The sequence below is a fragment of the Haliotis rubra genome, unplaced genomic scaffold (assembly GCF_003918875.1).
Source record: "Haliotis rubra isolate DU_JTF1 unplaced genomic scaffold, ASM391887v1 Scf206, whole genome shotgun sequence".
NCBI lineage: Eukaryota > Metazoa > Mollusca > Gastropoda > Lepetellida > Haliotidae > Haliotis > Haliotis rubra.
The window spans coordinates 1437157-1463708 of NW_025766070.1; the positions used below are offsets into that span (position 1 = coordinate 1437157).

The following is a 26552-nucleotide window of genomic DNA, read 5'->3' on the forward strand; positions in this document are numbered from 1 at the left end:
TTTCACAAAAGTGTGCTTCCTTTATGTATCTCTTGCTTTTTGTGTTCAGAATAATTTGTGTATGTTATTTGGAACTCAAATGTTTTAGAAGTTTCCATTTGGGAGTTCATACATGCAGTCATTTAATTTTATATGTATGTAAATATGTATTCAATTTTTGAAATGTTTGATGAAACATAAAGACATGAGAAAACATGAAATGAGCTAATTTACATATCTTAATGAACACTGCACCGGTGACAAGCATCCGGAGTGTATTCAACTTAGTGATATATTTATAATTCTTCTTGAAAGAAAGGTGGAAAATTTATATATCTGTGATGAAAACAATTTCAACTGATAAGACTGAAACTGACATAACTTGCCCCAGTACATTTGTGAAGTCTCTGGTGGCTTGGATGAAATTGATTTGAAATTGACATTTAATTCCAGAAGAAAACTATACAGCAAAAGTTAGAAAAGCCCAAATCTCAAGTGAAATACTGATCAGTGGACATGAAAACTATGACAGCCACAGCGTTTAATGACTTTATAAACCTTCTTATCACTGTATTCCCAAGTGGTGATGAACGTGGGTTCACCTGATGTGTGAGGTCTTCTTTGTCAACCCAAGAACTTCGTCTTGAACGGTCTCCACTGACCAGCCTACTGAGGGAGAGGACCTAGCAATTTATCTAGTCTAGTTGAAGAATGTTTGCCTTGATTGTATGGACCGAATTACGACAGTCCCTCTTGGAGAAGACTCGCAGAGGAAATAAAGATAGAAAAATCAATGATAGGAGAATTGTGACAAATTGGCCCAGAACGACTGCATGACTTGCTACGACCAAGCAAATGAGCTAGTTTGTATTTGCGTTCAGTTTTAGGGTCCCTTAAAACTTCCCGACTGTTTGAAGTTGCCAAGAATGGACTTTAAACTTTTTACTTTTATTCCTGCCTCACTGATTACTTTGAGGACAGTTTACATAAAGAATATCCATGCCATCACCTTCCGAAATATTTCGACTCCACAATGAGGCATCCCCTGCTGAATAAATATTTCTGAGTGGATCTACAGTGCTGTGTGGAATATAGATCTCAATTAAAATCCACTTGCAGCGCCACCTATGGGCCAGGAGGAAATCAAGCAGAAATGATCTCTCCTTAATGTTCAGAAACTTGAGTATAAATAATGGCCATAATGTGACTGAAGTGCTCTAACCTGTCTTTACGACAGTGTTTGTCTTACTTGTAAGTGAAACCAGACAACTGATATGCATTTTCTAATGTATGGCTGATTTCAGTGAGGTTTGCCTAACCACTGATGTTATGTAGCTGTGACTTTGAAGTGAACTTGAGCCCTTTGTGTCATGTTTGGAAATCTTTTATATTTATTTACATAATTATACTCTTAATAAATATCATTTTACTTTGAATATGATGTCATATATGGAAATCTTTTTGTTATATTTGCATAATATACTTTCAAATATCAACAGTTCATCGTTGAGTTCATAATGAAGTACTTCTGGTTGTATGGAAGTTAGTGTTCAGTACACAGAGATACTCTGTACATGTCATAAAAACACTGAAAGCTCTTTAATCCTCTTGGTCAGTTCCCTCAGACCATATTTATTCAAATCGGTCAGCTCTGTGATGAGCATTTAGCATGTAGATAGCCCTGGCGATGATGAGACAGTATTAACTCAGCCAATGATGTTCCCAGGAGATCAGATACTAGCTTCCTAAGCATGAAACAGGGGCATCACCTGACCTTTGAGCAAGGTCATTAAACTGATTGAGATCTTTATCCCTTGTGGGAGATCTGTTTGCTCTAAACCCGTTGTCATCTCACTGTCAGTGAGACCTGTGTGTTGACATTTGTTTATTTTATTTTGGTGTGAAAACATTATGACTGACAAAAGAACAAACTGGAAGGACCTGTACTGAAGTGATACAGTGTTGCACCTAATTGTTATGGCTTATGTATTGTTTGTTTTGAGTAATTTAGAATAGGTTTGGAATAGCAGAAGTTCTATTTTTGTTGTCAAAATTATGTAGAAGTGATGGCAACCGAAGTGAATTGTTTTTCAAACTATTGGGTACTTCAGAAAACAGTTTGTTTATTTAAGGAGTGAAGCAAATCTTGGCATTGATTGATGTTGAATTGAAAACGTGTGGGCTATGAAGCTGAAATTGTTTTTACATGCATATGTCACACCCAGTTTTTTTCTGTATAAAAATGCCCTGAATGCTGCCACAAAAGGCCATTGAGTCAAATGTGAAACCAAATATCTGTATACTTATATTGTTTATAGGAAAGCCTGTCTTTTGCAGAAGTTTCCACTATGTCAAAATAATAATACATCCTTCACAGAAAAGCAAAAGAAAACATGTCATGTTTTGTAAATCTTTTTAAGAGTGATTCCCCATATTGTCTTTTTGTTTTAAGAAATGTTTCAATCCATTCTTCTAAAAAAATGAAAAAAAGCTTTTAAACAATGTTGAAGAAACAAGGATACTTGTCATGAAAGACAATGTTTCATAAAGGTTCTAAGATGCCAGATGGTGCAAGATGATGGAATAATCATTTTAGAACATTTTAGAAGTAACAAAATGTGTCAAGTGTCAAAGAAACTTGTTGGAAATCTTCAAAATATTTTCAGCTTCATTTCTCATCACATTTATGTGATCGTAAGGCCGTGTTAATCTTTAGGGCTTAGAGTTCTTTGAGTTTATATGTTCATTTTATTACTATAATTATTATTGCTATGAGGCATTGATAAAGTAGTAAATATCATGATATAAAGTAATAAATACCCTTAGGTAGTAATTGCATAACTTTTCCCATGCACAATGTGAAAACTACGCCAAGACCACTTAAGATGACTAATCATAAACAATATTTGTCGCATAATGATATTATGCCCTTTTTAATGGCTATAACAGCGTGCGATATAGGTTGACTTGTCATAATGGAGCACAACAAAGAGAAGGCAAGCTTTTCATGTCAGTCATGATGTCAGAGGGAGGTTTCATGTGAAAACCAATCCTTTTCAACTTTTCTTTAACAGATGCTTTTAACATACACCATTGATGTTTAGTATTGATACAGCTACCTTGCACAAAGACTGGGTCAAGGCAAAAACTACCTTTGTTTTAAATGTGCATGATCCCAATAATATCAGTCTCACAGCAGCCATCTTGTGTAGATTAGCTGTTTATGATAGTGTTAAATTCAATAAAAACAGGGCCTGTAAATATAGCAAGGTTTTATGCCTTCTTTGTGGTATGGAGTTTCCCACACAAGCGATATAATTCTTCCTTAACATAAGGGGTTTCTCTTGGGAATATGGACATGGTGCAGAGGCTGCCTGTTCTTATTGCCAATACGATATCTCTTGTTATGTATTTTAGGGTTCCATTACTTTATATAAACGTGGATGTCAAAATGTTTTCATGAAGCATTGTGATTCATGCAATATGAGTCAGTTTCAGATAAATGTTGTTTACATGTTGTAAATGGAAAGTTAGGCTGATGTGGTTATTATGAGAAAAGGCCAATTCATGTTTTGATTGGATGTTATTGGTAGGTTTTAATTCAATAACCATCTTTCTCCCAGCATAATTAGCAAACTTAATTAACTTGAGTTTTACACCTGTCTCTGATTTACCTTGTTAGTTTTATGTTCTTTGCTGTCGTTAGGAAATTAAATCCTGCTGTCACAACCTTCAATGCTTCAGCTATAAATGTATAGGGGTGGAGAAACTGGTCATGAGGGAGGGATAGGGATTTTCATCGCAGCAGGCACCCGATCAGAAGATGCAGGGGAATTGGGGTGGGGGTGCATCAAGGAGGGGATAGTCTGTCTGTGTGGAGGGGTGTGGGGTGTGTGTGTGTGTGTGTGTGGGGGGGTCATATTCTTGGAACCTGCTTTTAGAGCTGATATATTGACCTTCTTTCCTCATACCCTGTTCAGTATTCCAAGAGTTCCTGATAATGCAAAGAGGACTCTCAAATGGAATTTTCTGGTAAATAATCAACATGTGTTTGGCAACAGTTTGGTGTTTTAGCATTTTCTAACTTATTTTTTCAGCACCAAAGTTTGTAATAACGTTTAAATGAAAAGTGAATGTGATGATTCTTCATTCATTTTGTGCCAGGAATTGTCATATGTATAAAATTGTACCCATTACTCAAACTGGGCTTTTTATTCCAAGATCCTTTTTGCTTGATTGATTCAATGAACAGGTGATAATTATGGAAACAGGTGGTTCTAAAAACAGTTGACACATTAATGAATTACGCTTCATTTCAGAGCAAGAAAATTTAATTGACTTTGCTGACGATGTGGTAAAAAGCTTACTTTAATTGCAGAGACAGCAAGATAGCTCAACTTTTGAGAGATTCTTTGGGCAACATGTCATGCCGAACGTGCATGATAGCGCATGTGTCATCAGGAATCTCCCGGTACAACGAGACGTTGCAGGTGATTCAACTGGCAGCAAGGATACACAGGATGAAAAGGAGGCGGACAAAGGTAAGACGATCGATAACCAATAATCAATTATAAACAGATCAATATGTGCAAACATATCACCTTACAACAATGAGTAATGGCTAATTGAATGTCTCGCAGTCTACTATTGAAAATTTATGAAGAGATGGGCATTGTTTTTTGGCATTTAAATGATTTTCTTTGGTACTGGTGTTTTGTATGGAATTTGTTTTTAGGATATTTACACTTGAATTTGAAATGGACCATTTCTACATGGTATCTAAAGGGATTTTGAAACAAATGGAACTGTGTACATGTCTATTTTACTGGGAATCACGGATTTTGAAACAAATGGAACTATTTTCAGTGCTGGCTGCAGTTTGGTTGGACTGTGTACATGTCTAAATTGTATCTACTGGGACTCAGGGATTTTGAAACAAATGGAACTATTTTCAGTGCTGGCTGCATTTTGGTTGGACTTAGCCTTAGTCTAGGTTGGACTGTGTACATGTCTACATTGTATCTACTGGGACTAGTACTTTATAGTTTAGATGATGATCAGACAGTGCTGATGTTGGTTGCATGGTATGAAGATGTTGGCTGAGTGTTGGACTACTTAAATGTTGGATAAGACAGTGGAGGAATGGAGGTGTTGCTCTACACTGTGTGCCAGACTACAAAGATTTTGGTTTAAACAGTGTTAGATAACACAGATGTTGACTTAAGACAGCACTCGACTCTCTCTGCAAATGGTGGTTAGACAGTGTCTATCTATGCAGATGTGGGTTCAGACAGCACTCAACTCTCTCTGCAAATGGTGGTCAGACAGTGTCAGTCTATGCAGATGTGGGTTCAGACAGCACTCAACTCTCTCTGCAAATGGTGGTCAGACATTGTCAGTCTATGCAGATGTGGGTTCAGACAGCACTCAACTCTCTCTGCAAATGGTGGTCAGACAGTGTCAGTCTATGCAGATGTGGGTTCAGACAGCACTCAACTCTCTCTGCAAATGGTGGTCAGACTATGCAGATGTGGGTTCAGACAGCATTCAACTCTCTCTACAAATGGTGGTCAGACATCTATGCAGATGTGGGTTCAGACAGCACTCAACTCTCTCTGCAAATGGTGGTCAGACAGTGTGTCAGTCTATGCAGATGTGGGTTCAGACAGCATTCAACTCTCTCAAATGCAAATGGTGGTCAGACAGTGTCACAAATGGTCTATGCAGATGTGGGTTCAGACAGCACTCAACTCTCTCTGCAAATGGTGGTCAGACATTGTCAGTCTATGCAGATGTGGGTTCAGACAGCACTCAACTCTCTCTGCAAATGGTGGTCAGACAGTGTCAGTCTATGCAGATGTGGGTTCAGACAGCATTCAACTCTCTCTGCAAATGGTGGTCAGACAGTGTCAGTCTATGCAGATGTGGGTTCAGACAGCATTCAACTCTCTCTGCAAATGGTGGTCAGACAGTGCCAGACTATTCAGATGATAGTTTATTGTCAGACTACCTAGATGAAGCCTGTTGGCAAGTTTAATTTCCCAGAAATCTGAGCTTCTACAATCTCTAGTGAAAGCTAATTTTTAACCATTGCACAATGGTTTTGGGTGAAGATCAGAAGATTAATTTTACCTTCATCTGTTAAAAGTAAGGGCTATTTTATCATGTGTGAAGAATGTGTTTGAGGCCATTCTTTTGAAAGTACGAAAAATATGTTGTTTGTCTTCTGAATGATAGAACAACACTGGAGAAAACAACGATATAACCTCCTCCAGATAATTCATCAGGGCCAGTAAAAAGGTTCCCGATTACTACTCTGTTTGACTAATGAACCGTTTGCATTGACTGCTGACGCCCTTATCACAGGTCTTGATTTACAATGATTTGATGCCAAAGTAGTTTTATGTTCTGAGGTAACATTCTGTTTAATGTACACATTTAAGGCCAGGATATTCTGTGTTGGTTTACAGATTTTTGTTTTCAAAATCGTGGTGGGTAGATGCAAAAATAAATATGCAAAAAAGACATTATATTTTGTTTTATGGCTCCAAAATTATCTGAATTTATCTGTTATCTGTTGTATGTAAGCAGTGGAAGAGAAACATCTCTTCAGCTGAAACCATTTTTTGTGTTGAACACTTAACGTTTCATTTGGTGGAATGAAAAAATCTAATATTGAGCTTTTCTACTCTTTGTGGTTTTGGGATAAGCTGAATGCATCAGGGTTTTAAATACACTTGCTCTTATGATTTACAATATAAATTTGTTATGGATTAGTGTACAGAAATGATACCTTATACATGAATATAATTCAATAAAGACAACCATTTTGATATTAAGTTGATGGAAATTTTACATTTTTGTGTGAATGTATATAACATTATATTTTAGAATAATAAAACAGTATCTCAAATTGTGTCCATAAATAATCATACTGTATGTATATGCCACATCGATAATATCATGTGACCTATATACATTAGTATTGGAGGCATTAGAGCAGCATCAAGGAAAAGCTGTATCTGAACTGTGGCGTATAAACCACAATTGAGACGGTCTGATCCATACCCCAACGGAGCATTTAGTATAGATGTGCTCTCAATCAATGATCAAGTCAGTTATACCGATAAGGGGAAAACATCCTTCATTGATTTGTATTGTGTTCCATTCGGCAAACTTTTTCTCTGATTAACGGTTTCAATCAATACTTTCTCAATGGTTAATAACCATCCTGTTGTACCATACTTGCACGCTTCCAAGTCAACATATCGACACAAGCATCATTTTAGCGTACCCACTCTAATGTATTGAATACTTTGGCCTCTCAATCACCACGTTCACTAAGAGAAGTTGTCATGTTTCAATATTTGAAGAATTGTACACTGGCCGTGTAGGTAAACAGTCGTATCATATTGCACGACCCTGATGACGAATAGAAAAGGTATCTGGTTCTTCTCTGTGTTGACGTGTTATAGCACGTGCTGTGTATTAATTCATTGTTTGGATTTGCATGGTACGCAACCAACCCATTCATGCCAAATATCTTGAAACAATAAAGTTTGTTTTCGTAATCAATTAAACAAACATACAGATCTGTTACATCATATTTCTTAAGTTTGACACATGCTTTGTGGTGAAATGTGTTTTTACCAAAAATTGGATATATTTGTGTTAGATAAGGTTCTCTGCCTGTTCGTGTCTAAAGTCAGTGTAAATCAGTAAACAAGAAGATTAAGGATCGGTTGACGTTTTCTGTACACGTTCCTCTGACGATGGAATACTCAAAGAGCAACAGATTATGAGAAGAAGTGCATTTTTGATTTGTGACTTGCAGACTTAACTGCAGTAGAATTCAACTTAGGTGAATTGCAGATAACATGATAGAGATATAAATGAATTATTTACATGGTTTCCTTTATATGTTGTAATGTTTATGGATATTCATGTTGATAAAGTTGCAAGATTTTGTTCTACATGTAGTCTCAAGTTAAGCCAGATGTCATGTTGTGTTTATTATACAGAAAAATATATATGTAAATATTTTTTTCAGTTCTCAAGCACAAGTTCTGAAGATAGTTCTACCGATGAGAGCATCAACTTCCGCCGTCCGTATCGAGGATTTCGAATGGGAACACTCCGGGAAGATGTGCTGTATTCGTCATCACATTCAGATCCCGACTATACCTCGAGTAGTGAACAGTCTTGTGATACAGTTATTTACCTTGGTGCTAATGGACAGTCTCTGAGTGACCGTGAGCTGACCGATAACGAAGGTCCACCAAGACATGTACCTAGAACAAACCCTCGTCTTCCCAGACGACCAAGTGGGTCAAGGTCGTCAGGAGACGAAGGATCAAATTCAGACAGTGGACGAAGTATGACATATTCTGATACACATAGTCGGTCCCCTCTAAGATCGGTGACACCTGTGAATGGCTGCGTGCAGATGTACGGGAAACAGATGCACTCAGCTCCAGGATCTCCTCAACCAGGTGCAGTATCAAGACGAGCCAATGTGAGAACAAAAGCAGTTATCTCACGACCCCAGCTACCAGGTGAAATCAAAGAAGCTAATGCACACTGGTCTGAGAAAGGAAGACAGCATCCTCAGCATCCACAGCATCCACAGCATCCTCAACATCCACCCCACTCTCCTCATCACTCCAGCAAGAGGGGTATGAGGCCAAGCCCAGATACAAAACCTCTACAGGGAGAGCAGTGGGTAGATGGACCTGGGGCTGCTATCTACCCTGATAAGAAGGCTAGAGAACAGTGGGTAGATGGCCCACAGGCATTTGTTGTTCCACCAGATACACCCAAAACTGCTTCTAGATTCAACAGGAAAGTAAGCTCAGAGGAGCTGTGGGTTGATGGTCCTTCAGAAATGATTGCTGGGCAGAAAAGAGCAAAAGACAATGTGCCTCCAGCAGGGATTGACCCAAAGCAGCCCATGCATACATCATGTAAATTTGAGTTGAAAGAGGCATCTGCTGAACCAAAGTCTTCGCCAAGCCATCAGAAGACTTGTAGTAAGGTGCTAAAACAGACTCATCCTAAACATGTGCAAGATTCTAAGGAGCGCCCAGAGAGCACAATAAGCCTTGACAGCAATCTCTCAACTAAAGCAGAAGCAGCTGATTCTAGACCTGCAAGTATGCTAGACACAGGAGATGGACAGAAGGCTGAAGGACCTAAACCAGAACCTGCTCCTGAGACAATTAAAGTGAAACCATTTGTTCGTGATTGGGTTCAAAGACATGGAGTTGTTAATGAAACACAAGGACAAAATGATGCTGAAACTGGCATGTTCATTGTAGACTCTGATAACAGAGTCATAGGTACATTAGAATCCATGTCTGGTAACAAAAAACAAAAATTACATGAAGCTGTTGCAAAGAAACTCTTGTCCACATCTCCAAAGCATTCGCCCAAAAGTTCTCCTGCCTTGTCAAGGAAAGGTAAACAAGAAGCTAAGGAAAAGGAAAAACCTGAAAGTCAAACCAAACTGCAGAAAACGCAACTTCCATCTCAACCCCACCCAACAAATAGAGTGGCAGAGTGGATAAAGTCTGTGTCATTTGAGCAAGGCTTGGATACTAGTGCCAAATCTGAGAGTTCAGAGGTTGTGATGGCTGATGCTGAAACAAACACAGAACATGATTCAGACTTTGAAAGGTTGGCAGCATCAGACTCAATTAAGGGAATAACAAATGGGGCTGATGCACATCCTGACACAAGTTTCGATAGTAGCATGGACATGGGAGAATACAATGAAAGCTTGTTGAATCGTGAGTCCATTTATGAGATTCAGGTGGAGGAGAAGCTGGAAGGATTGAAGCGGGGAGATGGGTCGAGGGTGGTGAATGATGTGCCTGATGATGAAACCTTCAGTAGTAGATCACGGACTGATGATAATGATAAGGACTGTGAGAATCAGCCTCTTCTTGAATCTAGTGCTATAGAGGAGCATGTGCGTGCCCTCACCACAGGCTCCAGTTCAGTGTCCAAGGGAATAAAGTCAATGTGTGACAGGAATACATCTCCTGTGCCATCTGATTATGACAATGAGAATGATGTGTTACCTGAACTGTCCAGGCCACTGTTGTTGAGGAGACCTGATGGTGCCTCCAACCCGAACCTTCTTAAGGAAGTGTTCCAGGAAGGATTGGCAGATCAGTTGAAGGACAATTATGTAATAAGTGGTGAAAGTGTTTCCATTGAGATGATGTTTGCTACATCTAGTCACAACGATTCTGGAATCAGCAGTGTATCTGAACTCCCTCCTACCTCAAGTTTCTCAATGGGACCATGTAAACCTGGAACTCCAGGCATTGACTATAGTGCTCAAGATGTGCAATCAGGAAAACTGGGCAGTTCAAAAATGCCAGTACGATCTAAACCTCCTCTCCCTCAGAAACCCTCACCAACATCCAAGCCCAGCTCCCTCCCTAAACCCTCCAGTGTTGGCTCTGCTCCTTCAAGCCCATGCCGACAAATTTCTCCATCAAAAAACTCTCACAAAGACCTCTCACCAAATCAAAAAAGCAAAAGCTCTTCCTTGCCTGTTTCTTCACACAACGGTCGTAGCAAAGAGAAAGACCGAAACGGTAAATCATCATCTCAGAAATCTGTCTCACACCAAGCTGGAAGTCCTCCAGGCAACGGTGTGTCCAAATCTGCATCTAAATCACCCAAAGCTGCCCATAGTAAGCTACCCATCTTTGGCTCTAAGACCCCATCTCCAGTCAAGGAGTCCAAATCTCGGAAAAAAGACAAAGATAGCAAAACTAGCAAGATCGGGAATGGTCGTGTTTCAGAGCTTGTTCACAAAAACAAAGGAACTGATTCTGATAGTGGAAATGACAGCGGGATCGTGACTGTGGACAAGAAGCTGCTGTCTCCCTATGCAACTGTAACAAAACCCAGGACACCAAGTCACTCTAGCAGTGGACATGGCAGTGACAATAGCAGCACCATCAGCACTGACATCCACTCAACACATGGCAACAAGTCTGACAAGCTTCATGGTGGAACCAGCAGTGGCTATGAAAGCATGCTACGAGACAGCGAGGCGACGGGATCATCATCGGGAGAAGAAGAAAATACAGATGACAGTTCAGGGGAGAAGAAGAAAGGATCAAAGCGAAAAGGTATGTTTGAACCTCATCAATGATCAAACATTAGTTGAATGTAGTGAGTACTGACACTCTATTGATGTTATGGGTCTTCTAGACATTCTTGATATATAGTTCCATAGCCAATTCTCAGGATTTCATTTTATTATTTGTGTTTTTCTGCAACATATTCTTGTGATTTAGTTTTGCTGAAATGTATTCTTGAGATTTAGCATCCCATGAAATGAATTCCTTAGATCTTGTTTCTTTATCAGTTGCTGAGAATAAAAACAAATAATTCATTCATTACTTGAAATCAGATTGCGTTCTTTCAAGAATATTACCAACTATCTATTTTCAAATGTGTAAAGTTGATGAAACATCATGAAAGAGTATATGATTACTCATGGAAATATGACATGATTAATATTGGTTATTTTCTATCTTCCTCTGCAATGGCTGAGTTTATATATAGAAGAGAGGCTAATGTTTGCTGATGACATAACACAAACAGCTGAGCAGCCTTTGTATTGTGAGCTACACATGATACATACCACACCAGCAGACACAGCCAACACTGTTCTGTCATACATCACTCTCCTGGGTATCTCTGTATACACCAACCTATTATACGTTCCCACATAGCTAGGCTAATAGGTTCATTCCGCTTGCTTTATTTTCCTGCTTTTCATATCTGTTCTGTTTGTGTAAAGCTCCCATAATATGTTCTGTCACTGAAGATCAACTCAGGGGAAAAAATGAATTATTGCCCACTTCTAGGAATCGACACCATGGTTCGATGTTGTTGTGTTAATAAGCTCTTGACAAATGCTTGTATTGGGTCATGTGTGAAAAATGAAAATGAAACCCTGTCGGAAATTTGGTTCACTACAGTCAGTAAATAAGGATCTGATCAAAGGGACATAACTCTCATTTCTGTAATATATCCTTAGTTATTGTAGTAATTCTTAAACACTGATTTAGAATGATTTGATGCTGGTTGTGTTTTAAATTCATGGAGAATGAGCATATATAATATGCTTGTAGTGCATATGTCAAAATTGGGAATTATTAGCAAAGACTTGAGAGGGTCAAAAATGGACACTCAGGGCCAAAATGCAAGGGCCCTCAAATATATCTAGCATAATTATCAAGTGTTTGTGATTTTATGGTAGATGGAATTATCTCTGCAAAGTAACTGACGTAATTGTGAAATTATGAGACATGCCTGACAATAGTGCTGGGAATTATTGGCAAATGCTAGAGGTGATTAAAAATGGACACTCAGGGCCAAAATGCAAGGGCCCTCAAATATATCTAGCATAAATATCAAGTGTTTGTGATTTTATGGAAGATTGAATTTTCTCTGTAAACTAACATAACTGTGAAATAATGAGACATGCCTGACATTAGTGCTGTTGGTTCCAGGAACTCGCCGAAGTCGGTCAGCGCCTGCTAGGTCTTCAGAGAGTCCCCCTGACAGTTGCAAGCAAAGCCCTTCTGTTAGTCGCAAAGCTATGAGCCCGTCACCACGTGCTTGGGTGGACACGCGTCACATGGGGAAGGTAAAGGAAGAACCGTTAGACATCAAGAGCTATGATGCAAACGATGTAGAGAGATTTGAGAGACGCAGGACCGACGAGAAAGAGGTGCGATTTCCGCCAATTTCTTGTTCGGATTTGCTTGCTAAATCTGTACCAATTTATCCCTGCTTGATTTGCTTTTGGCATTTCTTTAGACAGTCCTTGCAGCCTCAGAATCAGTGAATCCAGCTCTTGCTTTCATGTAGCCATTTGAGTGTGTGAATGCTGCTTTGTATACAAAGTGTTATATTCAGCTGTGGTACAACTAGTTCCAGTTTGATATAGTATGTCATGGGTTTGTGTTTGTTTGATCCCAGTAATCTATACTCCAGCTATATCAAAGCATCTTGTAGTTAATCCAGTCTGGACCAACCAAACCAGGGAACTATTCTAACCTGGTATCTTGTGGAATGGTAGATATGTAAATTCGATTCAGTACAAATACTTGTGTGTAATTGCTTTTCAATACATGTTTGGTGCAAAATTTCATTCTCTCATTTGCCTGTCCATTTGAAGTGTTCCAGTTCCTTGAAGCAGTTGCCTTGCTAGCGTTTCACTGATCAACAGTTGTTTTATCCCTTGCATGGACCCACTCATGAGAAAGATCCTGAAATAAATATATAATTTTTAAATTTTCTAGACCAAGTTGTCTGAGCAGCAGCGGAAGGAACGAGTGAAGGAGCTTCTCAACAAGCAGGAGGATCTCAAACAGGAATTGACAGCGCCAAAAGACCGCATTATGATGGAGCGAAGCACGTGGAGCTTCGACTGTAAGTTTCTCATGTGCTTCTCCTGTAAGAGCCGATCGCCCCGGACCGATGTTTGATGTGTCACATGACCTGACCTGCAGTAGCATCATGTCAGCACGCAACTGCACCTTTCGTGTTTTGTTCCAAGAGGAGACCATACAAATCTTTCTAGCACTGTCTCTCCATCAAGCTTTGGTTGTAATCCTCCACAGTCTCTGCTACCAAGGTGTAGCTGAATCTCATTGTTTTGTTTCTTACTTCAATATGTCTGATGGGCAGGTTGAACATTCATGTGAAACTTCAAGGGTAGATTTAGTAACGTCTCATAAAGAATCAACCTTCAGAACAGATCTGAAACCAGATTGTTTCATTCTTGATTTAAGTCGTTGCAAAAGGCATTGACAAACTTTCATTGAAGAACTGGAATTGATATAGGAAACTGATTGTTAGAAAAGAGCTTTTATGATGGCTTTTCCAAACCTAGATGTACCCTTGAATTTGTTGTATTCATTGAGTTAGAAACTGATGACGACACCACATTGTCTTGTATTATTTATCCCTGACAGGTAAAAGAACTCCACAACTACATAATATTTTGTCATCGCACATTTTCTTTGAGCCCTTGTCATCATTATGATCTCTATGTCCTGTACTATCTCCATTGCTAATGTACCTCACTGTAAAAATTCGAGACCTCATTTTGCATCTAAAGTTTATTTCAAGTCATACTGACCTTATGCAAAAGTGTACTACATTATTTTCTAACCACCTTTTTCTGTATGCAATTTTGATATTTTTTGTTAAGCATTCGCTTTCATTCAACCAATACCTCCAGCGGTATAACCGAGGTCTCTTGTTTGATGTACATAATGTTTGAATGCTATGCAACAATGTATTTTAGCTCCTGTTGATTATGCAGTCCAAATTTGGTGCATATTTGGGTGAAATCGATTACCACCTTGCCCTTGACATTGGAAATGTACATTACCATCTGAAATGTACAGGTTTTGAATGTAACTATCCTCACTCTGTTAGTCTGTATACATTGTCGTATATTGCTACAGCTGTATAATGTCAGCGTTTCACCAGCCCAGATGCACAGAATATTTTGTTGTTTAGGCGGCACTTTTAAGTATATTTTTCCTTTAGAATTTTGTTGTCATCCATCCCTAGAAAGAATTTTTTTCTTTACAAGATGATATATTTCCAAGAAAATTATTTTTATTAATAAAATGTTTCTTTTGAAAGGAATGATTTGATAATTTCTTGAAGAAAACTGTAAATAACAATGCCCTTGACTGCTATTTGTTTTGTATTCAACCATTGATCTAAGATAAAATATTTGTAAACGTGTCCTACAGTTAAACTTCTCATAATCTGTTAAGCTTGACTGGTTCTAAACTTGTTGAAATATAGAAGGTATGTTGGTTACAGATTTGAATTTATTTCATCTGAAATGTCTCGTTTGATCATTTCAGTGTTTGTGGCAGGGCTGCGCGATATTGATCAGCCTGGTTATGTTGAAGCACTAGAAAAGGAAACTCTTATTTTGGAGAAACGGGTCCAAGCGTGTCAATCACACATCATGATTGTCACTTGTTTTGATAGCAATTCAAAATCAAAATCTCATAGTGAAACATCCATAGTATAGTCCTTGTGCTTAGTAACGTTCAGCATTAGCTACTGAGATTTGATTTCAGTTTAACAAAAAGTAATAATGTACAATTCAAATTGTTATGTTATATTATATAGTGTTATGTTATACAGATTTTTATCTGTAATTATTTGGGTTTAATTAAAACGAAGTTTCGGTACAATAGATTGTACTCCATGAATGAAATTTTAGCTGAATTTTAGAGTGAATGTACCGGTATGTTTGTTGTATTGGTTAGAATTTTATAACAAGAAGTTATTGGTATACAGAGTGCACAGTTATTGCATCTTGACACCTTATTTTAGCATTTACAAGCCAAATATCAAAATTATAATAAACCCAGAGCAAGAGATGTGGCACAGTCAGGGAAATGGTTGCCAAAAAACAGTCAGTGTGGTAAGGGAAGTAACTCCACTCAGCTTAATCATGGTAACTGATGATATGCAATATTAATGTTAACACAACAAGAGAGGGTTCAAAACTGCTGTTAAACTTTTTTCACATTTTTCAAAAGAATGTTTTGTTTTTTGTTCAAATTAGAATTTACCAATGTAGGTACATCAATACAAGAGCAATTTAGAACAATTTTCAATGGGAAATGTTGATTTCATTTCCATGGTGACACTGGTGCTCTTTAATATTTGAACCTTCCTACAATGGGGAGGGAAATTTTATAAATTTATAAAATTTGATATCCCTCTCCCCTTCAAGGCCCAATATGCCAAAATATGTTGTACATATTTTTCTCGGGCTGAAAGTTTTCATTGAACTGCCTTGGGGTAGCTTGTGCTGTGGCTTAGAAAAGACAAAATTTGCGATATCTTGTATTATATATGGATGACAAAACAAGGTCACCTCAACAGTGACTGAATCTGATGAAGTTGTCTTTCAAGTACTAAAGAAATGTTTTGGGGATTTCTTTGTGAAATTCTGCCCAAAGAGTGTTTTTATCAACTTTTAAGACTTGTATGATTACGTGTTCTGATGGTGGTGATAGCGTATAGGTCCATAACCATTGAATTGTCCTGTATTTATTTGTATTCATATTAGAATGATGTACAATTACTCTCTTTATATATATTACCATGTGCAGAATAAAAGACAGATTTAAATATATTCTGTGTCTGTGTCTTTTTCTCTCAACACAGAGATAGGTAGAAGACTTTACTTTGACAGTGTACGACTATAAGTGTTGGTTGTTGTTGTGTCTTTTCTCTCAACACAGAGATAGGTAGAAGACTTTACTTTGACAGTGTACGACTATAAGGTTGGTTGGTTGTTGTCTTTTTCTCTCAACACAGAGATAGGTAGAAGACTTTACTTTGACAGTGTACGACTATAAGGGTTGGTTGAGATAGGTAGAAGACTGTTTGACAGTCTTTTCTCTTGGTTGGTTATTGTGTCTTTTTCTCTCAACACAGAGATAGGTAGAAGACTTTACTTTGACAGTGTACGACTATAAGGTTGGTTGGTTGTTGTGTCTTTTTCTCTCAACACAGAGATAGGTAGAAGACTTTACTTTGACAGTGTACGACTATAAGGTTGGTTGGTTGTTGTGTCTTTTTCTCTCAACACAGAGATAGGTAGAAGACTTTACTTTGACAGTGTACGACTATAAGGTTGGTTGGTTGTTGTGTCTTTTTCTCTCAACACAGAGATAGGTAGAAGACTTTACTTTGACAGTGTACTGACGACTATAAGGTTGGTTGGTTGTTGTCTTCTTTTAGAAGACTCTCAACACAGAGACAGTGTGACTATAAGGTTGGTTGGTTGTTGTGTCTTTTTCTCTCAACACAGAGATAGGTAGAAGACTTTACTTTGACAGTGTACGACTATAAGGTTGGTTGTTGTTGTGTCTTTTTCTCTCAACACAGAGATAGGTAGAAGACTTTACTTTGACAGTGTACGACTATAAGGTTGGTTGGTTGTTGTGTCTTTTTCTCTCAACACAGAGATAGGTAGAAGACTTTACTTTGACAGTGTACGACTATAAGGTTGGTTGGTTGTTGTGTCTTTTTCTCTCAACACATAGATAGATAGAAGACTTATTTTGACAGTGTACGACTATAAGGTTGGTTGGTTGTTGTGTCTTTTTCTCCCAACACAGAGATAGGTAGAAGACTTTACTTTGACAGTGTACGACTATAAGGTTGGTTGGTTGGTTGGTGTTTTGTACCACATTCAGCAATATTCCAGCTATATTGTGGCAGACTGTAAATAATCCAGTCTGGACCAGACAATCCAGTGATCAACAGCATGGACGTCGATCTATCAATTGGGATACGATTGACATGTGTCAACCCAGTCAGCGAGCCCGACCTACCGATCTCGTTAGTCGCCTCTTACATGGTTTACTGGAGACCCGGATCTTCACAGTATACCTCTATAAGAGGTTTTATTGAATACTTTAAATCTTTTCACAGAGAGTATTTCATTATTCTGTGATATTGAATTTCACCATGGTGGTTGTCACAAATCAAAGTGAAAACTCAAACACAATCTGTGAGTTATAAGAGTTTATTTCTACGCTATTACATTACAACATGAAACATAATCTCCCCCTTACATACCCTCTCCCCACCCACCCCACTCCATGAACGCACACACAGAGTCTACATCTAATCTTAAATAGCTAACTGTAAATATAATCTTAATTAGCTAACTGTAAATACTTAATCTAAATCTCATCTTAAATACCAATCCTTAATGCCCTGAAGCCTCATTAACCTTATTTGGGATGTTTGCTGGTATGTACATGTATTAGGAGTACTAAAAGAAGGAGGGGTGCTGCCCCACTAGGCACGTATGTATGAAATCATTACCAAATTTGTATTGAAGTATCATTCATGGTTTTTAACTTTTTGTAAAATTTCAACATTTGAAAAGAATGTTTATGAAAAAACCCATCTTTAATTGTGCTATATTTTTAACAAAAAAAATAAGACATCATCAGATTTACTGAGTTATGTCAATTTCTAATAAACAGCCAATTTCCATGGATGACTTTACATGTGTTGTTGAGGTAAAAGCTTTTCCTTCATCATTTTCTGGATGAAAGTATTATCTGTTTAGAATTCCATCTTAAAAACAGTCATTGGTTTCAAAGGGCTTATTCCCAAGTCTTTGGTGACCATTTCCAGTGTAGGTGCCATGCCTGAAAGTACTGGGTCAGAGGACACAGAGAATCACAGGAAACAGTTGCAAGTAGTCAAATGGCTGTTGCCATGGAACAGTTACAAAACAGGGCCTAGATTTGTTAAGCTCTCTTAACGCTAAGATAGTCGTAAGTTAATGTTAATGTATGGCACTTACGACTATTTTCTCAACGCAGAAAAAGTAGAAGACTTTACTTTGACTTCGACCATAAGGTTGGTTGGTTGTGGTTCCTGAGATATAGGTCTATTTCAATTTTGGTCAATTTTGTAACTTATATAAAACATATATTTATAATGTGTTTACATTTGACAGTGTACGACTATAATGTTGGTTGTTGTGTCTTTTTCTCAACACAGAGATAGGTAGAAGACTTTACTTTGACAGTGTACGACTATAAGGTTGGTTTAGAAGACTTTACTTTGACAGTGTACGACTATAAGGTTGGATGGTTGTTGTTGTGTCTTTTTCTCTCAACACAGAGATAGGTAGAAGACTTTACTTTGACAGTGTACGACTATAAGGTTGGTTGTTGTGTCTTTTTCTCTCAACACAGAGATAGGTAGAAGACTTTACTTTGACAGTGTACGGCTATAAGGTTGGTTGTTGTTGTTGTGTCTTTTTCTCTCAACACAGAGATAGGTAGAAGACTTTACTTTGACAGTGTACGACTATAAGGTTGGTTGTTGTTGTGTCTTTTTCTCCCAACACAGAGATAGGTAGAAGACTTAACTTTGACAGTGTATGACTATAAGGTTGGTTGTTGTTGTGTCTTTTTCTCCCAACACAGAGATAGGTAGAAGACTTTACTTTGACAGTGTACGACTGTAAGGTTGATTGGTTGCTGGTTGTTTTGTACCACACTCAGCAATATTCCAGCCATATGGTGGCAGACTGTAAATAATCCAGTCTGGACCAGACAATCCAGTTATCAACAGCGTGGACATCGATCTATCAATTGGGATATGATGACATGTGTCAACCAAGTCAGCCAGCCTGACCACCCGATCTCGTAAGTCGCCTCTTACATGGTTTACTGGAGACCTGGATTTTCACAGTATACCACTAGAAGAGGTTTTATTGAATACTTAAAATCTTTTCACAGACAGTATTTCATTCTTCTGTGATTTCGAATTTCATCATGGTGGTTGTCACAATCAAAGTGAAAACTCAAACACAATCTGTGAGTTTTAAGAGTTTATTTCTACGCTATTACATTACAACATGAAACATAATCTCCCACTTACATACCCTCTAACACCCCACCCTACTCCATGAACGCACACACAGAGTCTACATCTAATCTTAAATAGCTAACTGTAAATATAATCTTAAATAGCTAACTGTAAATACTTAATCTAAATCTCATCTTAAATACCCATTCTTAATGCCGTGAAGCCTCATTAACCTAATTTGGGATGTTTGCTGGTATGTACATGTATTAGGAGTACTAAAAGAAGGAGGGTGCTGCCCCACTAGAGCGGGTTTAACTTGGGTTCAAACAATACTTCTTGAGTGTGTCAGTTTACTGTGGGAGCGAAAAACCTGCAAGCGAAGGAGCCTTAGGCAGTGGTGAAACCCAAATGAAAGTGGCAGATATTGATCATAATAGAAGCAAATGTGGGATTCAAAACCACAAGCACTGGATCCTGGTAGCAAAGGGGGATAACTCTGCATATCCACAAGGGCACGTTTGCTACTTCCCAAAGGATAGCTTGACGTCATTGTAACTCAGGTCAGTATGACTTTTGGAGTCAATATGCTTTTCTGTCGACGGTCACGTGACCGCCTCTAGACCAATAAGGTAGCCGGAAAAATATGCTTGCATAATAATATATATTATACATACATCATACACACACACACACACACGCACGCACGCACGCACGCACACACACACAGCACAGACACAGCGAGATATCGCAGATCGATCGATAGATATAAAGATATCATTTCCACACAATTTTGCATCATTGTGACTAAAACCGAACAAGGAAACACCTAGATATAAAGGTTCAAAACGTGTCTTATTTATTGGAGACGGTCCCCCATCATTCATTCACTACTCTATGTGGACCCGTTAGTTAGGCTTAATGACTTGACTGATTGCCTGACATCTTACACTGACAGCGTCGAGTGGGACGTTGCTCATGATATCAGTCACTAGTTTGACTGGTCCAGATTCCCGTGGGTTTCATCTAAATGGTTAATGTCTGAGACCTGCATCACTTGTGGCTTCCCTCCCACAGTAAGCTGACACGTCGTATTGCGGGAATACTGTGCAGTGTGACAACCAAAAACTCTTACTGGCTCACTGGGCCAGATTCCAGTATTTACAGCTTGAATATCGTGGGTGAAAGGACAAACCAAACAAACATTTGTCTACTAAAGATTAGCTGAGGATACCGTATCCCAGATACGTTCACCGATCATCACTGGAGACTGTTGATGTAGAATCAACATTCCAAACTGCCGTTCAAAGGCAACTCAATTTTTTTGTTATACCAGTACCTATTTGTACGTGTGTTACATACATTAGTATTTCTATGAAAACATGGTGACAGAAAATAGGGCTATCGATCAGGATTTATTAGCGGATATGGGAAAACAAACTCTGAGGGTTTGCTCGTTGTTTACCGCCGCACTCAGCAATATTCCAGCTATATGGCGGCCGTCTGTACATATTCGACTCTGGACCAGACAATCCAATGACTAACAATACGAGCAACGATCTACGCAACTGGGAACCGATGACATGTGTCAACCAAGTCAGCGAGCCTGACCACCCGATCCCGTTAGTCGCCTCTTACATCAAGCATGGGTTACTGAAGATCAATCCTAAGCCGGATCTTCACAGGCTGTTAAGACTAAGAGATCCGTTGGGCCGCTTTCCTCTTTGTTGTGTTATGGAACGAGCCCCCTGGTTATTTACAGACCGTCAAACTCGCACAAATATTCACATATGATTCCGTTCGACTTCAAAATACTACAGCTACCCTCTGACCATGAGCAGCCTGCTAATAACAACTTTAAAATCATTATTGATGCTGTCACCTCTTATGACAAAACATATTCATAAAGAGAAGATGACCCTATTGGATGTCTTGGTTAAGTAATTGATAACTTCGTGATACTGTCCTTGGTAGACAGCTCAAACTGAGAAAGAAGAAACATAATTAGAATAATTCTATTTTGTCCAAGCCATCTGTCATCGAAGTCTGGCTGCCTTACATGAAAGGTTTGTAGTTGTGCCATCTGACAAGGCCTCACAATATATGTAAGCATCACTACATTCATTGTTTGATCAAAGAAGCTGGTATACGTCACATAACAAATAATGCCACATGTAAGTCGTGTATGTTAAATGGGGAAGAAATGTGCCAGTGTCTCTCATCAGAGGCTTACTTTTCGCTTGATTCTAAAACCTGAAGACACGTCACTTTTCTTTTGTATTTGATTACAAAACTACGTAAAATACGTAGTACAAAGAGAAATATGTTGCTGGACCCAGGATATCAACCCTGTCTCAAGGATTAATTGTTATTCTGAATCATAACCTTTGAGGTACAAGAGCATGAGAATGAACATTTGTTTGATCTTCCTCTCCTTACAACATGCCAGGCATCAACAAAACTTTCATAATGGTTAATGGCGGTCACGATGAAGATATTTCCAAATGTGAAGCATCAGCGACAAAATAATGTTCCATGCGATTACATACATTGACTTACATACATTGACTTATGTTCCTGTGAATTATCAGGTGAACAATTGACTTGCCTTTTCATGTGTTTGTAACAGGTGCCATCGGCGGGGAAGGTTACAGGCACCTTTTTGCGAGCACCTGGCATCATCATTGTTTGATAGTGATTTACTAACATATGATCATGATATAGTCGTGACTGTATATTAGACTGTTTCAGAAGAAACACCTTATGAATGTGTAGCTTATTTTGTTCATTTCATTTGAATCATTAAATAACATCTTTTAACTATGCCATCGTGCCGATCTGTAGAAGAGGAGACAAAATGTATTAAGTTCCATGCTGCACTACCCATCATTATCACGTAACATGTAGATGTTTTATCTCCCTACTAAAAGTAGAAATATACAGATATGCCATGTATGTAATAAATGTTAAAACGTATTTGCATAATTGATGGGTGGGTAAACACACATACGCAAGACATGAAGGTACATACACTGCCGAGCAAAAATAGTGTACACTTGGAAATTGGATTTGATCCCTTAATTACAAACATGATGAAAACGTTAATGAGGTGAAAACAGTCGCCGTAACACTGCAAACTTCACTGCAAAGATCGAATAGCCATTTGTTCATTTTATCTGAAAATATGGGCATATACTTTCTTTGCTTTCATATACCTGCCTGGAGATATAATATGGCACATCCTGACATGTATTTGTGCTCGCCAGCAATATGTTAAACCGTGTACGTATCTAGAGTGAGTGAGTGATGTAGGTTTCACGTCGTTTTAGGCACTATTGCACGAATGTCGAAAATCTTATCCCAGGCCTTTGGGAACTTTGGTAAGAGAAACTTCATGTGGATTCACACCGCTTAAAACGATATTCAGGTAATATAACTATGAACACAAGAAATGGTCTTCACACATGGCGTCATTGTAGAGAATAGAACCGGGTTGTCGGCCTTCTCGGGCAAGCACGTCAAACACCAGGCTACTTCAGTGGTGGGCTGAGAGTTTCCCGTTTGTGAAGCGGATATAGAGTAGAACGTTACCTGTCTGCTGCTAACTGCTTTCTATAAAATGCGGTAATCGTGTTTTGGCGAACTGAAAATGATACCTTTGTACGAATATTTTTCAATTAGAATCTCCCCCACGACGTTAAGATTACTCTTCGTACATATTTGAACAGTCGTTAAAAAAACTAAGTCCATTAGATTGTGGAATGTATATAAAAGCTAGTTACAAACACTTGTCATGGAATCGGAATACCAATATTGACAAATGCACGCATCGTTAAGGATATGTTATTTCCCCACCGTGTCTATTGACGTACTCATACAGTACTCTTGACCCCATGATCACCCCACTTTCTAAACATGACACCAACATGGAGCGCTTTCTTCCCGTAAAAACAGCCACACAACTCATACACACAGACACACACATACATCACCTGCAGAAACACATGCACACATACCCCATATAACATACATACAAACTCATACACACACACACACACACCACCTGCAGAAACACATACACACATACCACATATAACAAGCCACACACACACACACACACACACACACACACACACACACACACACACACACACACACACACACACACACACACACACACACACGTTCCATTACATAAGTGAAATACAACAGCCAAACAACTCATACACACAGACACACATATACCACATGCAGAAACACCACATATAAACAAGCGCACACGCGCACACACACACACACACACACACACACACACACACACACACACACACACACACACAGACAGAGAAAATGCAAATTAAACACACAAACACAGAATACACGGACATAGTTAAAAACACCACACAGACGCAAACATATACAGGCACACACACACACACACACACACACACACACACACACACACTAACTACACACTAACTATCTCTCCTCTCCAATCACAAAACAAACAGACACACATATACCACACACAAACAAAAGCAAAAACAACCAACAAACAAACCCCAAAACACACGAGGCGAAAGTCTTCGCTGCAAGACCGGGTTCGAATCCCCATTGGGTTGAATGTATGAATGATAGGTGTCTCACTTTATGCATGCATATTGCTAAGCGGTAAACTATATTGAAGGGATCGAAGGCTACTAACATTCAGTATGGTTATTTCCAATTTAATTACTTACCCCCAGATTTCTCTTGAACAATTTGAATATAAATACCCCATTCCCCTACCCCCACCCCCTCCAAGAATGTCAAATGGTCGCCACCTGCCACCTCTAAGGCAGGCCGAGTCTCTGTGGGTGATTCCTTATTTTGCCTAGCTACGTATTGTTGTTTCCCTTGACGTCTTGGTCTCTATTGCGATACTACCTGGCCATTCAACAGGTACATGCGAATAGCCAGGCCCCGTAAATAACTCTGTGTAACTTTGTGTACACTAAGAAAAGATATGGAGTTTTTATGTAGAGGTGTGTATCTCTACCAGCAGGCCGCCCCGAGCTTCCTTTAGTCGGAACCAGACCACGGATCACCTGTGTGTTGACAGAGTAACGCAAACCTACTTACGTCACAAGCTTGGATTGTTAAAACAAGATATTTCTTAAATCATAGGTGAGATTTCATTTTTCGCAATGTCATCGTTACTAACTGTATCAGTTTTGCGTATATTTAAAGACGGTTTTATTCTGTAATACAAGTTTTGTAAAATGTTAGAAACATCTGCGTCTATCGGTTATAAACTACTCAAACGTTAAACAACAGTTATAACGAACTTCAAGGACCACTAATTGTATTACTTTATAGACATAGAAAGTAGACGGGACAAACGCCTCAGTTCGTTTTAAACGCGTTCTTCATAAACGCAGTTATATCATAAATCATACTTAGTCTGAAATAATAATTTACTATGAGGTTATTGTTTATGTCAGTCCTGTAAATCATATGTGAATAAAAAGATCATATGGTTTTCAGACAATGTTGAATTAACCAAAATATTGCAAATATGCCAAATATTGCAACAAGATTTATAGATGGGATTGATAAGTTACAGGACAGATAATGGTCAATCGAAAACCACGTTCTTTAATGTCTTTTGAGTAGTGTCCCTGTTACGATATAACTGTTTTAAGAGCAGTCAGCAAATATTCCAGCTGTATCAAGGCTCTTGAAGGCAACTAAGCCTGCATGGGATAGTCAGGGCATTGCTTGACAGCAAGAACACCAACCAATAATAGGATGGCATCTAATTTAGCAGTCATGTCACACCCTGTAATCCTCTGATCCCGTAAGGCACCCCTTGCAACAAGAACACCGATCAGTAACGTCAGTGCTGGATGGTACCTACCACATAGTATAAACATCCAATCCTCTTAAGTCATCCTTTGCAACAAAAACGCGATACAGGAACTATTTGGGACCGAAATGCCAACGCAGCGTGTGTGATAGAAACTTGTAAAGGACTTTACCGTACAAAGACTCATATCAGGGGGGAATTGTTTAAATATACTGCTTGACAGAAGTAAAGGACCAGCCTTGTCGTCCTCGGATGTTGACGTTCTATATTCCAATCTGTTGTCCGAAGACTAGTCTGTCTCACAGTCCCTGAACTATATATATTACTGTGTTTCCGCCAAACACTTCTGTAATTCAGAAGCGATAACTGAGGAAAGTCTACATTTTCTTCAGGTTCAGAAGTTCCCATCGCTATAAGTGTCCTTTTGAGTTACTTATGTCCAAAATTATACATTTCCATTGACTTAGCTTTAGTCTACCCTGAGACGTTCCTAAGCGAAACTAAAACTTGCATTTCGTGCTACCCTCACTATATATAGTATGACCAGAAATTATTGAGAATTTTAGGAATATGTTTAATTGGATTTGTAGTATAAACAACCTTGACCAGCTATCAAGTGCTTGATTTCATTCAAGAGAGACAACTCTGTTAATCCTTTTTTATTAGTTAGTGAAGAGTTATCCCCCCTTTGTTTACTTGCTAGCAGACGACATTTATCAGTGATCCTCAGTATGGATGATTTAGAGAAGAGGAAGTTCATTTTAGAGTATTATAACAAGGACATACGATCAGCTAAAGTGATTTCAAGTAGAACAGGCATCCCTTTGTCCACTGTTTATCGTGTTTTGAAAAATATTGGAAATGGATATGGCATTGAGCACCAGAGAGGCGCAGGTAGGTCCAGAAAATTGACTGTCGGTGACAGGAGGCGGCTTGGTATTCTTGTTTCTAAAAGCAAACGAAGGAGTTTAGAAAACTTAAGGCTGGATATGATTGATAGAGGAACTGTGGCTGTCTGTAAGGAGACAATTAGAACTGAGCTGCATGCAATGGGTTGGCAGAAAAGTCGAGGAATTCCATCACCGATCATGAAACCTGAACAAAAGGAGCGAAGGTTGAACTGGTGCTTACAGCATAGACATTTTAACTGGAACAATGTGATTTTCTCAGATGAAAGTTCTGTGTGGCTGTTTCCCAATGCACTGAAATTTTGGACCAAACAAACTGAAAAACCTTGGGGTGTCATATCTGTGTTAGGGGCAACGCCCCTCTGTGTATTTGAAGGGAATATGAACAGTGA

General features: G+C 38.7%; 1 protein-coding gene across 1 annotated transcript in view; it reads left to right on the forward strand.

Moving 5' to 3' along the window:
• LOC124276132 (kinesin-like protein KIF26B) overlaps nt 1–16195 on the forward strand; it is a 205052-nt gene extending 188857 nt beyond the window's left edge. The window contains 4 exon segments of the mRNA XM_046711803.1: nt 4358–4520; nt 8030–11129; nt 12522–12742; nt 13317–16195. Of these exon segments, the coding sequence (XP_046567759.1) occupies nt 4358–4520; nt 8030–11129; nt 12522–12742; nt 13317–13502 (3670 nt within the window). The 3' untranslated portion in view covers nt 13503–16195.
• Nucleotides 16196–26552: the final 10357 nt, after the last annotated feature.